Consider the following 17,648-nt stretch of genomic DNA (forward strand, 5'->3'; position numbering starts at 1 on the left):
ACAATAAAGGTGTACAAGATTCACTATACACTTTGGAAATAGTCATGTCCCCCACTGACCTCAACATCTTACTTTATTCCTATCAGACATGCAACCTTGCCTTTCTCATCTTTTCAAAGGTTGATTTCATGTGTCTTGAAGCATTGCACATCTTCAGTACCTCTGCTTAACTTCCATCTTTAGTCACTTCTGTTGTTCTGTATTTTTTCTTAATTAGATTTGATACTGTCTATTCTTCTGACAGTTGCCATCCTTAACTGTTTTTTCCAAAGCAAAATACACTATTTTTTCCTTCTCCAAAGTCAATCACCTTTCTTTGCACTTGTTTCTTAGGCAATCTGTTCTGCTGTTCATCACTATTTTATTTTGTTGTTGCTGTTGTTCTGGAGGAAGGAAATTATAAAATAACCTTTACAGCCTTCCTATCCCATTTTTCACATGGGCTCTTCTCAGCCACTGTCTGCCTGCTTCTACATCATACCTGTTCATAATCCTATTCCACCTATGTCCAGAAAGTCCTCATCCAATTCCAGATGACCAGAAGACTGTACCTTTTCATACAAGTGAGAAAATGGGGACATGAGGCATTCCTGCATTACCTTTAGATTAATTATGGTAGTTTGTTCTACTTTTTATGTGCAACAGAAGGATGCTGTGAAGATGGCTGCAAGTGGAACATGAGTGTGCACAGCAGTTGACACAATGCTCTCTAAGAACAAAGCATCAGGTCCTCCATTATGTCCCCTCCCCCTCTGTTAACTCTTGGAGATTCTGAACTTGTTTTACACAGTTTAAATAGCTGGAGTTTGTATACATGGACTCTTAACACATTAACTCATTTGCTCCCATCAGCAGCTGCTACTGACCAAACAAAGTGTCTGAAAAAAACCCATTTTTGAAATATATTTGTCCTTCCAAGTATGCTATAAGATGTGGATGAGCTCAGCAGAAAAGATGAAAATCAGACATATGTGACCTTTTCTAGAACCCCATAAAAAATTCCTAATTAGATGTCTCATTTTACAAAAGTCTTTAATATTATTTTCTGACACTGTGATGAAGTGTTAATGTCTGTGGATTTCATTCCTGTGTGCATAACATGAAATTATTTCACTTCTCACAGGAGTCCTTGTAGCTTCTTTTGAACCTCTTCACTGAAATTTGATGCATTTTTCTTTAATTGTTATTTAATGGTGATTCTTCAGCTCTATGGCACTGTCATAAAATGTCTTGTTTAACCAGTAGTACCTGAGGTTCCCCAAATACAATGCTAAGAAAGCAAGTACTGCATGTGTGATGAGTAAACTGATAAACCATTAAAAATTCAGTTTGAAGAATCACATTATTAATTTATATATTTCTAATGATATGGAGTACACATGAAAAGGTGTCTTCAGAAAGAATCTAACTGAAAATGCAGACTAGTGAATGGAAATTTAACTAAAGGGGATGAAAATACACTATATTATTGCTTTTTATCCCCTCACCACCATAGAACAAAACAAAAAAGGAAATAGAGATTGATAAAAAAGAGATTTTGTGGGGGGAAGGTACTGGGAGTTTTGAGGTATTTTTACAAATATGCTTTCACTCATAGAACTGGACAAATAAAAGAACTCACCTTTTCCTGCAACTGTGTATTCATGTGTGCTTTGCAAGCTGGTGTAACTAACAATATGTTACAAGTACTCCCAAATGGTTTAAGAATAGTTCTATCCTAGAAAGAGACAGGAAGGAACTCAGGATATCAATGGGGACTTGAAGATAAAAGTATTTCCATCCATCCATATTCTGCCAATCTTGCCACATTAAGGTTCATTTTTTTCCCTTTCTTTTTTTCCTTCCCAGGACAGTTAATTGGCCTGATCACAAGCAGAGCTTTGTTTAGAGATTCCTTTATCTTAAGGCCCAAATTCATCTTGTCTGAACTTCTGGGTGATTAGAATGAAGGGTCCCAAATGATAATTGCTTCACTGTATCCACAGTGTATCTTTTGAACTACCAACAATTTTGATTTAGAGACTTGATGGAGAAGCTACCATATATCAGGCATGTTATACCAATAGTTAACTGTCATCACTGCTGAGATGGTGAACCTAATTTTCTCTTCTGAATGTGAACAGTTTTTTGTGTTTTGCTATTACCTCTTTTAATACCTTTGCCTACTGGATTGAGCAGTTTGCCATTATCAAATTTATATTGCCATATGGTTGCATATTTGCCTATCACACAGTCATTACTTAAGCTTCTTTTAGATAAACTAATCCATTGGGGAGCCTGCTGTACAGTACTGGCATACTGTAGAATGTAAATGAGACAAGGTTTGAAGGTGGAATTAACAACAAGAAATTAATAGTAGGCAACTGATATAGTTGGAAGAAATGAAATTTCAAGCATGTAGGTCCTTCTGTTGGTCTGAATAGAATCAGCAAACTTAAAGCTAAGTACAGGCTGGGAGAAACTCTTTATTTTAACCTAATGTGGTAATCAGACAATTTGGGATAAGAAAAGCAATTGCCCTACATAATCACCTGCCCTGTGGCCAGAGGGGCAGCTAAAATGTTAAGAATTCCTCTGAGCTAAAATAAGAGAGGAAATTATCAGCTGTGGAACACTGATAAATGAGTTGAAGGGCAGCTGCAGTGGAGGATTATAATGTGCTGTAAAGCCAGTATTTTATTCAGTCCATGATTTCGAGTGCATACAGCAGTTCTGAATTTTTGTTCCCAGGCTCAGCTGTTGAAGGTATTTTGTGTTCTCTCTGAGGCTGTGGGCTGAAAGGTCAAAGTTCTTTTGTGAAAAATGTTCCCCCACTGGGAAATGGACTGTTAATTAAATAAAAGCTATTACTTCCTGCTACAAACCTTACTTCACTCTAAGGTGGTTTTTTCAGCTCTCAAATTATTTTTCTTTTCTCAGTTTTAAGTTCTTTCTGTTCTTTTCTTTCTATTAAAGAAAAAAAAAGTGTGTGCATGCTATTCCGCTGATTTTATGCTAAACATTTAAGGAGAAAATATCCTCTTTATGTACCTACCTGATTTTCTTGCTATACAAGTGAGGGCTGAGTTTGTCCTCTTAGCTGTAGTATTGCATTAAATACAGTTGTTTATTTGATTACTTAAGTATGGTTTCAGCTTTCAAGGAAATACTCCCCCTTTCTAAATGTGCAACTTAGAATTTTTACCTTGTTCAAATTTCACATTTTATATTAATTCAAAGACACTGTTTTCCTCAAAGTCTTATTCAGTGCTAACTTCAAAGTATTATTATTTCATAGCAATTTTCCTTTGAAAACAGTCTTCTGAACGGAACATAAAATCCAAGTCTAGAAAAAAAACTGTTATTCTTTTCTAGGAAGATGAAAAATAACTTCCATAGCACTTACTACTGTCAGGCAGGAGGCATACACGCTCTCATTACTCTGCTTGGTCTTGTTAGCTGACATTGTTCCATTTATTACTGACCTGTGGGAAGGCAAACAATAGAAATGTATTGACTCAGTGCTGGAGTATCCATCTTATTTTAAGTGAGGATTTTTTTTACATGTACTGTAAAAACAACCTACTTTTTTGCAGTGTATAAACTTGCGTGGCTTTAAAAAGCAGTAAATGACAGCTTTTCAATTTTTGTATGTTTTCTGTTCATTATTAAAAAAAATCAAAATTCACAGAGAATTCTCTTTAGCATGAGTGATAAATTCACATGCTCTACGAGGATTTAAAATTATTTCTTCTTTTTTAATATAGTACTAGTATTGTCAAAAAACTTCTTTTTTCAGATGACCCAAGACATGTTGCTATGGGCCATTTTCACTACTGTCTAGAAAAGAATATGGAAGTGCAAGTTTTATTTTTGTGCAGATCCAGCTCACACCACAAATATTATTTCTGCTCAGTTCAAATGATCACGTGCAGAGTTGCAAGCTGTGTGTGCCCTGATCACTCAAAACTGGAGAATTTTAAACTTCACAGGACCCCTTTGCATTCAAAACCACAGAGGACAATTTTAGGGCTACTGCTCTTTAATGTTTTTATAAATGATCTGGAGTCAGAAATCGAACGTACATTAAGAAAGTTTGCCAACGATGCTAAAACAGGAGAGGCTGTGGACTCCCTCCAAGGTAAAGGGGCCTTATAGAGAAATCAGCATGGGCTGGAGAACTGGGCAATCCCCAATCGAATGGAATTTAACAAGATTCTCCACCTGGGACAGGGTAATCCCTGTTAAGACATACAGATTGGGGGTGAGAGGCTGGAGAGCAACACCATGTAAAGGGACCTGGGGGTCCTGGTCCATGGCAGGTTGAACATGAGCTAGCAGTGCCCTGGCAGCCAGGAGGGCCAAGCGTGTCCTGGGGGGCATCAGGCACAGCATCACCAGCCGGGCAAGGGAGGGGATTGTCCCACTCTGCTCTGCACTGGGGCAGCCTCACCTCGAGTGCTGGGGGCAGTTCTGGGTGCCACAATGCAAAGAGGACTTCTGACTATCAGAGTGTGTCCAGAAGAGGACAACCCAGTTGGTGCAAGGGCTCAAGGGCAAGACTTCTGAGGAGTGGCTGAGGTCACTTGGATTGTCTAGCCCACGGAAGTGAAGGCTGAGGGGTGCCGTCATCACAGCCTAAAACTTCCTCAAGGGGGGCAGAGCACAGGGCTCTCTAGTGACCAGCAACAGGACATGAGGAAATGTAATGAAGCCACATCAGGGGAAGTTCAGACTGGACATTAGGAAAATGTTCATCACCAAAAGGCTAGTCCAGGGCTCCCCAGGGAAGTGGTCAGGGTCTGAAGTGTGTCAGAGTACCAAGAAGCACCTGGTCAATGTTCTTATTCATATGGTTTAATTTTAGGTAATCCTGCAAAGAGCAAGGAGTTGGACTTGATGGTCCTTATGAGTTCCCTTCCAGCTTGAGATATTCTGTGACTCTATATTGCACCAGCCTACCTTCTGGCAGCTACCTGGTAAAAAAAGGTGTAAACAAAGAATGGATCACAGTCATCCAAATCTATCAGCTCCCATCCATCCCTCTGATCCACCAGCAATGGAAGCTGATTCTTTTGCAATGTTGGTTCTTTTGCAGTGACTCAATAGGAAGGTGTTTCATTCTCTGAGAGCCAGCATCCTTTTTTATTTGGACTATGTATGAAATCTTTCCAGGACATATTTTTAAAAACTGACTGTACTCTGTCTCACTGTAAGATATATTAATGCCATTATTAGATTTCTGGATGTACTTCAGAGATTGTATTGGTGAAGATGGCTCTACTCAGAAATTAAACCATCTTTAGTCTAGTCAATATGTCAGTAAACATCCCTATTTCCTGTTCTCTGGGTTTCAAAAGTAGATAGAATCCAGAAGGCTGGATTAGTTTTCTTTTCATGTGGTTGCCTTCTTTGTAATTTCCTCAAATATATCTGAAAGGACAAAACAGTCTTGATCTGTGTGGTACACGAGCTCCAAACACACATACTTGTGAAAAGTTATTTTCTTTAGTGTCCTTTAGCTTCTTCTTTATCCAGCCATCAGTTACTGCTGCAGCACCACAAACTCATGAGTTTTACTAGTCTCCTGTGCACCACCTCACGGGTGGTTTTCACAGAAAAGCTGAATAAGGTCTTCCACATAACTGACCTTTCAAAAGAGATGCTGGATGCAGCCAGCTGTGCTTTTAGGATGATGCTGACATTACTAATAATGTACTAATTTGTTGTATCCATTGCATTCTTCTGCCATCCTCTGCTATCCACCTGATCAAGGATAAGCTAATCTATTTCAACCAGTTTTAGTTAGATGTCACCACTATCTAGTCTTGGACACTGTATATCAAAACGTTTCTTGGCAGTTTGTAGTTTGTTCCTCTACTACTCTGCTATACCATCCCTTTTCTGAAATCTTCTATCTGACTGCTTCAACAGTAGAAAGGCAGGGGATAGGCAGCAAGACAGTCAGTTTCCCAGCACATCACATTATTTTGTAGGAGAGGGTTTGTGGTACCAGAGGATTGGAAACCACTGAATGTCTTCAGTCTTAAGCAGCAGTTAATGACTGAAAAGTATGGTGACTTTAGACACAGTAACCCTGAATAATGAAAACAGAGATTAAAGTATCACTCTGAACAGTTAGGATGCCTGCTTACTTATAGTTACAAAATGTTTTCATATCTAAATATTTTATAGTGGCTTTTCAACTACAAAGTCTTTACATACAGGATTTCTCCACAGTACAGAAAATCCTCATCAGTGTTTTGGAAATAATGAGAATGTGCATAATACAAAACAGCATCTGTGTTTTCTGGCCTAGACAACTTACAGGAACTTCAAAGGACCAAATTTCCCAATGTGTATGATTCGCAACAGTTGGACTCCTTGACTCTATGGATGAGAGACAGAGTCCACCAAAATCCTTCCTTCTCAAGTTAGTCAATAAATATGAGATCTTACACTTCAGATGAAGTCATGTGCAGATGACTGTTACTCCTGTAGCCAGACAAACCTTTCAGGCATGTCTGGATCCACATTAATCCTCTTTCCTTCATATGAGTCATTTGTGATACTGAAACACAGACAAGATTAAATTTCTATTAGACAGATGTGTAACAGGTTGGAAAGCTGTTCTCAAGAAACAGTTAATTATACTTCCCTGTCAGACAAGATGCATTAAAGCACCCTCTCCAGGGACTATACAATATTTAATTCATGATTGAAAAGATGGAATTAGCATTTAATAGTACTCATACTACCTGGAAAAATACAAGATATTATGATCTTAAGAAATTATTTTAAGAATTTGTTTCAAAGAATGACATGTAATGACAATAAAGACATATACCAACTTCTGTGTTTATACAGAAGTAATCTTTTGCATAAATGCAAGTGAGGGAGGACTGACTCAGCAACAGTCCTGGAGACAATAGGTGAATCACAAGTTGCACATGAGACACCAGTAGATTTTTATAAAGGATGTAACTATTGTACTAGGATATATAGAAAGGAGGATTATTTATGAAGCATACAAAGTGGTTCTTTTATTCCTCTCGACACTGGAAAAGACTTCTTTCTGGTTTGGAACACCACAACTGGGGAAGGATTCTGACCAACTGGACAAATTCCAGAGGAGAACAAAAGAGTGATCAGAAAGCTAGGAAATATAACTTGTGAGAAAATGTTGAATAAAACAGGTTGTTTAATCTGAAGAAGAGGAAACTGAGGAAATGTCTTTCAAATATAGAAGAAAAAAGAGAAGAAAACAAAGCTTTTTCCGTGTTCTCTTCAAAACAAGTTCAGGCCAAATATCAACAGAAGTTTTCTAATTGTATTTTTGCTCTTAGATAGTGAGGTATTGAGACACATTCCCTGGGGAGGTTCTGAAGTACTCATTGTGGTCTATAAGAGATTAATCAGATATCTGTGAGGGATAGTTTAAAATTTCTTCTGTAGGCCAACAGAAGATGATCTTTCATGGTCTCTTGTACTAGTTTGAAAACAAACCAGTGGGAGGCACCAAGTCAGAATAACAATTTAATGGGGAAGTTAAAAAAAAGAAAAGAAAAAAAACTAAAAGAAAACAGTGGTTCAAACTGACAGAGTCAAGGTACAACCTGAGTCCCTGTTAGGCAGGGTGGTGGTAGCAGTCTGATAGAATGGTGGCTGCAGTCCTCCAAAAGTGGTGATCCTGTAGAAAAAGGGTCTGCTCTTCCTCAGAAGGTCCAGTGGTGGCTGTGTAGCTCCTGTCCTCTGGAAATCCAGTAGAAAGGTTTTCTCTGGTGTTCAGAATCTCAGATTATATCCAGGATGGGATGCTTGGTTCCTCCCTCTGGGTGGAGCATCTCACAATGGGGTAATGAGTCATGAGGCCAAGTGTTGATTAGGCTCATTAACAGAAGATGGTCCGGAGGGAGTTATCTCTGAGTCATGTGGCAGGACAATGATGGGCCATTAACAGAAAGATAGTCTGGTGGGAGGAGGCAAGGAAACACTGCCCCACCTGATTTCAACAGCTCATGAGGATGGTAATGGAATACACTGCAACCCAGGACATCTCTTCAGACCCATTTTCTATTAATGTCTATGATTTTTTTCTCACAAGTTAAATAGTAAGGTCTACTGCTCCCTATTGGTTAACCCAACTTCCATGGTCAGGGAGGCCGCTCCCCTCATTCTGTTCAATTTTGTGATTTCCACATGTGAGCAAGCAAAAGAATCCCTACTGCCGATCTTGACAGAATAGCTGAAGCAACTGTGGTAGCAAAGAAACCTATTTGTCTGTCAATGAAATGTCCCAGGACTTTGCTTTTTCTCCATCTGTCACAGTGCACTAACAGGTGCACTAATAGATGCCAATGGCCATGACCTGTGTCTCTTGGGGCCTCTACTCACACCTGTGGGCACAGGAACACCAGCTCAGCCCTGGGCTCTTAATCCATGCCTGATCTGTGCTGTGTGGGTAGTGACCTTCAGCTCAGCTACAGCCAAACCTGTACATTACTGAAAACACTGACTCAGACCCTGACACATAGACTAACTTTGTTGAACCTGTCTCATCGCTATGGATCTGCATGGAGATCCATGGGCTGTGTGTGATCACTGGGCTTGGTACTAAAAGAGTTCATTTCCATCTTTAGTTCTGGTGAAGTTCTTTCCTTGTCAACTTTTCTGCTATCTCCCTATATGATGTATCTATATGTGTGTATGTATGTATGTATGTACATGGGGGTGTGTGCGCACGTGCGTGTGTCTGTGTGCAAACAGATCAATATTTATGTGTATCACTAGCTGCACAAGTTCCTTGGGGGTGTTTAAGCCATTACTCCTGCACATTATCTTCAGGTGTCCACTGACTGAATCAAGTGATTTCCTTATGCCTCAGATCCAGGTGTCCTGAGTTAGTCTTCAGAAGTGTTTTTCCTACTTAGGACTTCATACAGGAAGCCAGATGAGAACCAAATTGATTTTGGATCCAAATGGCTTCCTTCAAAAAAATGTGTTCCTACACACTTGTCATAAGCTTCTCCTGAACATGGTTTTGGTCTCTTCATCTTATCTAGACAACTGACATCCATTCTTTCTTGAAGGGAGAAGTTTCTAGAGGCAAGGTGTCTTCAGACTTTTGTTGTTAAGAGGCTTTTAACTTTTTGCCTTCGCAGGACTAGGTGTTTGAGATCCAAAGTTGTTTGTGTCAGCAGCTGAGAGGTTGAAAGTCAGGAGTGCCAAGCAGGATAACCACCAGTGAAACCTGTTATGAAAACACCAAAAAGGAGCCTCCCTCCAAGATTAATATACATTCCACCAGAGCTCAGTCTAAATTAGTGGCTTTCTTGAGTGGTATCTCCATTGCTGACATTTGCTCAACTGCTACCGGGAGTTTCCTCCACACCTTTACCAAGTGTTTTGCCATTTCAGAAGCATCCAGGTATAATACAGTGTGTGGTAACGTGTTTCTTCAGTGCTTGATGCATGAAGTATGCCATATCTCCCTACCAAGCACTGTGAGTGTTAGGAAGAGCTGCAGTATGAATATATATATGGGTAATCTATATTAATAATTTCTGGTTTGAAGATTAAAATTTATTTACATATCAGTTAATGAAGCTGTTAAAGGTGTGCTGGTTGTGAGCATGCTCCCTTCACACTCATTCTGTGTGTTTGAGTGTCTCTTACAACTCTCAACTTGGGTTTCTGTTATGGAACAGGAAGTTAGACAGTCTCCATGTTATGTACGTAGCAAAGCCAACAAGCCTGATAGAAAGGAAGTGGAATGTAAACTAGGCTGGTGGATACTGCATGGATACGAAACTATGTGGTCTCAAGGTTTTGCAGGACACACAGTGTGCACATGCATCTAAGATGTATACATTGATAGATAGATAAAGGTATTTGTGAAATAACTTTCCTCTTGCTACTGCAGGTTTCACTCCAGAAAGTAGATCTTAATGCAAGATTGTAAGAGTCCATCCTTTTGACCATGCGTATCATCATGCCTACTAATAAACAGGTTTTTATTTCTTCTAATAACGACATTACATCTTATTATTGCTTTTAGTAGAAGAGCAGAAGTCTCCTTAGACATTGTAATTCCTGCAACAGTGATGAACCATTTCAGCAAATAGATTCAGCCTGTGTGATGATACTGTCATAAAGCTTGACATCACTGCTCTTGGCTGGCCCACTCCCCTTCCCTTCAAATAATACTTATTTCAGCAGCAGTATCTGAAGAGAAAGAGGGTGCTTCACAGTTTGAGAGTGGGTGTTACAACTTGGCCTGTAATCCTTTACTATGAGGTTGCTGGGGTGTGGGTGGAGGGAGGAAGACCATTTATTTCAGAGAAAGAATATTATTGCTGCATGGTCATATTAACATTGGAAATAGTATTTAGTGAACTATAGAGTACACTGTAGTACACAGCTAGAGACACTGGAATGAAGTGAAGCTCATCCTATTTGGACTTCTTCCATCTTATTTTATTTTCCAAAGCTACATCTGTTCTTGGACAAAGAGGATAATCTAGACAGAGCTGAGTTAAGTTGTGGTCCCTGATTGCAGGGCTTGCTCTTATGGCTGGCTCTTTTTCAGGGCACAAAAATGAAACAGGAAACTCCTTGTGTCCTACTGTGTTGTACATATGCACATGGACCTATCTCTTAATTTCCATTTTTTAAACATTTGTTTCTTTTACTATGTGAATATTGTGTAATTGTATTCATTTTTGTTTGTTTCTTCCAGAATGTTCTAATTGTGGAGGTAAGCTGGATGCTTATGTCATATTGTACTTAGATAAAGTCACACAGTCAAATCATGATTGGCTGTTCAGTTTCTAAATACTGTCTATGTTTACACTTTTTTGCTGGGAGGTGGTAAAGAAGGAGAGGGGTTGATTTGCTTAATGGCCTCTCAGTCTTTTTGCAACTGCATGACAGATCAAACTACATTGCTGTCACTCTAAGTGGTGCTCTGCCTTGTGATACACAGGAGTCTTTGTTTCTGCATAATTTGATTTTTTCTTTCTATGGTTTCATCAACCCCTGTTCTGCAAGTTGTTCTGTTCCTCAGAGGACAATGAATCAACTGCAGTGATGCCCTGCGTTTCTCAGGTGCATGACTTTGAAATAGTGGCCCTGCATATGCTTTACAGCCCCCGGGTTGTTCACAGTCTGGCTGGGCGTGTCAGTCATTCCCTCAAGTCCCCCTGGCTGCTGCATCCAACTCTCCACCCAGCAGTGTCCCTGAGCAACAGCCCATCACAGAGCTGGGGCTGATGTAAGTCAACAGTGTCCAGTTATAGAAGGAAAGAATGTGTCACCTCACTGGTGCTCCAAATTCTCATATGATTAATATAGGTGATTCTCTTTGAAAATGTTGGGTAAGCAACTGGAACAGCTAGAGAGCACATTAGGATCTGCCTGGCATTTCAGACCCAGTCTACTTGTGTGGGAAGTAAGCTGGACAGTGTAATGAACTGTATAATGTTGGAATTTCTTTTCTTAGCAAAGGATGGAAAAAAAGCCATCAGCCACAGAGATGACTGGTTACCTGAATAGCTGCTAAGAGCTCCATATTTACTCATTCTAACTGCTTTAACAGAAATTAAAAATGTCCACAGCAAATTTTGTTAATGGTATTAAAAAGAGACAAGATGTTGCTAATCCACCCCCAGAGTTCAGGATCAACAGCTGCTCTCCATGGTCAGTTTTATAGCTAGGTACCTACTGAGCTCACTGAGATGATATTGGGTATGGCAGCTGTGGAGAAATCACATTTGTACTGTGCTAATAAAACAACAAAAAGGGCAGATTTAGTCCTGACATGGAGACATGTTGATATACTGTGATCTTGAGCGTAATATGAAAAGTCTAATCCCTGCATCCTTGCAGTGCCCAGTAGAGTCATTTCCAGTCCCGTGTTACATCCCAAGTACTTGCAACATAGCTATTTTCAAGAGGAAGTGGACAGTCCTTAAACTGATAATTTTATTAATAGAAAGTGCTTGCTTCAAAGAGTGTAAGCTCAGTTAAAACCTTTTTTGGATGTGGTTTACAATGCACTGGAAAAATAAATCATCTCCACAAAACAAGAATGTGGACCTGCTCAGTCATTGTCCAGATTTCCTCCTTTCAGCTTTCCTTTGTGCTTTACTTACTTTATTTTTCTTGTTTTATAAGGATATTGTTGGAACTGGCAGGACCATGAAGGTTCTGCTTAACAATATAGAAAAATACAAGCCCAAAATGATTAAAGTAGCAAGGTGAGTAAAACAATCACAAAATTTTGTAATTAATTATTCTGGTCCAGCATATTTTTCAGTGTAGGTTCCCATTCAGAGATCCTGCTTTAATTTGATGCTGCAGTATCAAGGAGAGCTGTGCAGAGGAACTGCCTGAATCACTAAGGGGAGGGTGAAGGAAAGGAGGGGAAATGCTTTTGTATTGTTCTCCCTTGGTGATGACCCTCCAGCCATCTCAAGACTGGCACTGATGGACTTGGGAGGGGAATACATCCTCCTCTTCCCTGCAATCAGGAAGAGAAGCAGAACAAGAACAGGGATTCACATGGCTCAGAAGATTTTTTGATAAAGGGAATAGTATTTATGTGTGTTATTCAGTTACATATCCAGATTTAAATGGGGTTTATTTTATTTTTAATTATAGTTTGTTGGTGAAAAGAACATCTCGGCCTGATGGGTACAGACCAGATTGTAAGTGTTCTGAAAAATCTCTACTTGACAGTAGAAGAAATTACTACTACTTTGTCACTTGCCTTTCATAACATTCTGTGGACTGTAATAACTTGGTAAAATACTAAGTTGTCAATGACCCAGTTGTCAATGGGTCTATGGGATGCAATGGAAGGATTTGTATAATTGTCATTTGGAAAGCCTACCCTACTTAGGTTTTCTGCAGAATACTAACTTTACTGAGAAATTTCAAAAGAGTTTAATTTTATCAGTGAAAGGTGAGTGTTTTATCTTCTGTCTCTGACAAACAATGTTGAAGAGAATGTCCATTTTTTCTTTTTCCTTCCTCATTGCATCTCTTTAGAGGAGCCACAGGATTCCATCTGAGCACGAAAGGTGTTTTATTGTGACTAAGTATTAACAAGCTTTATATTTTTTTGTTCAAAAGCACTTCTAATTATTTTTAAGTATTATTGTTCAAAGGGAAAACTCTGATATTATAATTAAATCCCACTCCCTAAAAAACAGAAGATAAATTGGGCTTTGTACTAGTTTGAAAACAAACCAGTGGGAGGCACCAAGTCAGAATAACAATTTAATGGGGAAATTAAAGAAAAGGAAAAACTAAAAGAAAACACTGGTTCAAATTGACAGAGTCGAGATACAACCTGACACCCTGTTAGTCAGGGTGGTGGTAGCAGTCTGATAGAATGGTGGCTGCAGTCCTCCAAAAGTGGTGATCCTGTAGAAAAAAGGGCTGCTCTTCCTCAGAAGGTCCAGTGGTGGCTGTGCAGCTCCTGTCCTCTGGAAATCCAGTGGAAAGGTTATCTCTGGTGTTCAGAATCTCAGATTATATCCAGGATGGGATGCCTGGTTCCTCCCTCTGGGTGGAGCATCTCACAATGGGGTAATGAGTCATGAGGCCAAGTGTTGATTAGGCTCATTAACAGAAGATAGTCCGGAGGGAGTTATCTCTGAGTCATGTGGCAGGACAATGATGGGCAATTAACAGAAAGATAGTCTGGGGGGAGGAGGCAAGGAAACACTGCCCCACCTGATTTCAACAGCTCATGAGGATGGTAATGGAATACACTACAACCCAGGACAGGCTTTTTAAACTTCTTCCTGCTGCTCAGTTTGCACCACATCAGCACCATTTCTCTCTAAATTATTGGTCCTTATACTGTATTATGATGAAGCTATAAATGGAGCTATACCAAGCAATTGTCATTTTAGACTTATTTAGAATAAATGATGTAATAACAGGTATGTGGCTAAATTCGAAAAGAATAGATCCACCTAGAAGAGATCGACCAGTATTTGCTACTGAAAAAGACTCTGGTCAGCTGAGCTGGGGAGGAGGGTAGAAGGTGAGTACCAGGAGGCAGCATGAAGGGTCTTGATTTGAGATGTGGGAGAGAGGGAAAATTTATGAAGCCAAAGTTACTTAAATGTTGGTCATGGCCCTGAGGTTTTAGCCCTGTAATCTGAACTATGATCCAAACATTTTGTTGTACAACTTTTTATACAGTGGAGTGGTATTTTTAACATTTAGAATTTAATCCAGTAAATTAAGACATATATTTGAATGGATTCACTAATGTTAAATATATAAAAGAGGCAATAAAATTACTTCATGAAGGGTAGGTTTATATTTTTATGTATTACCTTTTAAATGAAATAGATTTTATCCTCTTTTATTCATAGTGCATTGAATTTTATAAAACATCAGAGATCTCTTTTGTAAATCACTGACAGTGCTGTATCATTTCCTCACTTATCTAAGTTTACAATTCCAAAGTGCCTATTACCCCCAATCTAAAACAACTGAATGAATTCCTTACCTGAATACCTGTAGAATTTTTTATGTGGAGCTATTTTTGTGTCTGTAAGATTGGGTTTTCCTCTAGTTATTTAAAGAACAATTTGGAAAAAGTCCAACTTGTTTTATATAGTGCTGATATTGCACAGACCTTCACACTCAAAAAGATGCACATCTGTGCTTAGCTTCATGTGTGTGAGTTGTATAATTGAGGTGCACTGCATGCATTTACTTTGTTAAGCATGTGCTTGCATCTTCATAAGCTTGGGGTTTTAATTTAAGAAGCATTTGACATGTTTTGGTAGCATAAAATAAAAGATAGATTTTGCTATTCTTAGCAGAAAATATATAGATCTCTGGAAGCTACTTCTGATTTAACATTTTACATTTTTCTGTCATTACTGTGATACAGGACAGTAGTCATCACACATATATACCAGTGGAGCTTCCAAATGCAAGCAGAATTTTCCAGCTCTGATTTTGGCTTCCTTCCACAATATGCCAGTGATAATTTTATACAACTCTCCTCTCCTCTCACTATTCACATCCCTGTCACAAGTACTCTGTGACTGGGAGCTATTGCTGACCATGATGTCTCAGATTCAAAAGTAACACAGCCCCAACTGACTACATATATGCAGAGTTTGCTTGTTGAGAACCACACATGAATTTAAGGGCTTATAACTGCCATTGATCTTGTATTGATGGTGTTTGTTATTTGTCTCAATACAGATTACGGATTTGAAATTCCAGATTTATTTGTGGTAGGTTATGCCTTAGACTACAATGAGCACTTCAGAGATCTAAACGTAAGTTTCTTATAAAAAAATAGTTTAAAAAGTCACTGATCTACTTTTCCCTTATTTATTCCCATAAATATCCCATAATTTGTCTCCTTGGGGCTCTGTGGAGGTATGTCTTTGATGTGGTTGGGATTTGGGATCCTTTCAGTGAGTACAGAACTCCCTGCAAGACCTCAAATAATCCAAAGGAGTCCTTGCTCAGCACTGTGAACAGTTCCCTCCCCCTAAGAGTTCCCTAAATTTCCATCTTCTGTGAGCCTAGGACTTCTCAGGTCCACCACTGCCAGTATGTGCAGAGACAGCAGCAAAAGTGAAACACAGCCATAGGTCAGACAGGTTGTCTGAATGCTATGTTGCCTGTCCCTTTTCTCAGAGAGGTGAGGATGGATAAAAGATGCAAACCTTGCCTTTGCTTCTTGTGGTACTCCCAGAGGTGCGCCTCAAAGCTGGGAATTTGAAGTGGGAAAACTTGCTGTAGCTAGAAAATGAAATCAGAATTCACTTCCAGATGACTGGAAAGGAAAGAGTAATCATAAGATCACTAGGTAGGCCAAGCCTAAGAATTTCTAAACAATTCATTAATAATTAATAATGTACTCAACCATGCTTTTGCAATCTGTTCTGTTTTTTTCAGCACATATGCGTTATCAATGATCATGGCAAAACAAAATACAGAGTCTGAAGCAGTAACATCCACACCTGAATATTTCTGTGAAGCAGAACTTTGACTACACTCCCTCAAGCATCTCCCTGAAGAGCAATTCAACTGACTCGTATGTCTTTTAACTCAGTATAAGAAGGGGTTTACTCTAGAGATGCTGATGAATATTTACACAAGTGAGAGCTCTTATCTAAAATGTGAAGCATAGGACTTTTACAGTTACTACCTTTATTAAGTATTAAAATTACCACCTAAGATGCCTTTTGACTAATAACTTGTCTGCCTCAGGTCTCATTGTGAACGCATCTTTTCTTTGCTCAGTCCCTCCTTCCACCTATTGCAATTCATCTACTGCACTGTATTTTGTAAGATTGTTCAAAAGTGCCATTCTGTGAATGAAGATTATTTTACAAGATTTCATTGACTTCATCATCCCTTTAGTCTTGGTCAGATATGCTGCTACCAAATGGCAAGCATTATTTTGATTTAACTCCACAATTCAAAAGTTTCAGCTGAAGTTCTCTGTTGTGTTGCAGTTCATTACCCACTCTTCCAAACAAAGTTTTAGCTCTCAGAATGTGCTGAATTAGAGTACAGGTCAAAATGAACCTTTGCAAGGCCCCGTTGACCCAAAACTGGAAGATACTGTGGTTCTGGTATGTCATGTAGCCATAGATTTGACCTGTTTAATGTGCTGAAATTTAATCAAGGCAAACCAATGCCAGGCAGGTTTGAGTTTCTGCATGGTATCCCTTTCTTCTCTAGGACACAAACAAGTATGAAAATTAAGAGTGCTCTTCTGAGCTTATATTCTTAACTAAACCTCATTTACTTAACTAAACCTCATTTACCACAGAAGTTTAATGCCAGTCAGACAATTATTCAGTTATGATTTGATTTTTTAGAATGCCTAAGCTGAGACTTTTTGTAACCTTCCGTAGTCTTTGAGAACACATATCTGACAATGCTGAAGAAGACTTGTATAGAAAAAAAAGAAAAAATGTATAGGACAACACAGAAAACCAGTTAATGCATGAGCGCTGTAGACCCTAAATTCCTTCATTTATAGATGGTGTTTGAAGAAGTTTGTGAATTTACATACTGTATTAACTGAGAAAAGTTTAATTCTGTATTGAATATAAGTGTTCTCAAAAACTTCCCCAGGGAAACCAATGCAAGTAAGTAGCTGTGTATCAGTAGCTTTGCTCTGAACTGAGAGGCAGATTGTTACTAGCTGCAGATTCATATAAACTAATAAAGGAACATGAAGAATTCTTGTTACATTGCACAGTTGTTTGTTTTCCCACTTCAGTGTATTTTGCACATCCCATAAAAGCTTTTCGAAAATATGTATTTACCTGGTAATCTAAACATACCATATGTATTTATTCTGTAGCTGATAATCTATTGTTATTTGGATAAAATCCATGATGTTAAGGGAATGAAAAAGATCAAAGAATTACGGTGATTGCTAGAGCTCTTTTCTACTCCTTTAACTTGTATTTTAAAAGAGTTCTGTTGAAAAGCTTTCCCTCAGAGTAAATTTCTTCTGTTTTGGAGAATAATGCATACCCTTACAGAACCTGGAAGAAGCTGCTGAAGAATTTTATCACTTTTTGTTTTATGAGAGTAGTGAAGTTTTTCTTAATGCTTCTGACTGCCCTGGATTTAGTAGTAATGACACACTGAATAGACTG

General features: G+C 38.8%; 1 protein-coding gene across 1 annotated transcript in view; it reads left to right on the forward strand.

The window, feature by feature from the left end:
* The window catches only part of PRTFDC1 (phosphoribosyl transferase domain containing 1), a 44,313-nt gene extending 27,081 nt beyond the window's left edge, over positions 1 to 17,232 (forward strand). The window contains exons 5-9 of the mRNA XM_048294890.1: positions 10,718 to 10,735; positions 12,154 to 12,236; positions 12,640 to 12,686; positions 15,220 to 15,296; positions 15,925 to 17,232. Of these exons, the coding sequence (XP_048150847.1) occupies positions 10,718 to 10,735; positions 12,154 to 12,236; positions 12,640 to 12,686; positions 15,220 to 15,296; positions 15,925 to 15,972 (273 nt within the window). The 3' untranslated portion in view covers positions 15,973 to 17,232. The remainder of the gene's footprint in view (positions 1 to 10,717; positions 10,736 to 12,153; positions 12,237 to 12,639; positions 12,687 to 15,219; positions 15,297 to 15,924) is intronic.
* Positions 17,233 to 17,648: the final 416 nt, after the last annotated feature.

This window comes from Corvus hawaiiensis, chromosome 1 (genome assembly GCF_020740725.1).
Source record: "Corvus hawaiiensis isolate bCorHaw1 chromosome 1, bCorHaw1.pri.cur, whole genome shotgun sequence".
Classification (NCBI taxonomy): Eukaryota; Metazoa; Chordata; class Aves; order Passeriformes; family Corvidae; genus Corvus; species Corvus hawaiiensis.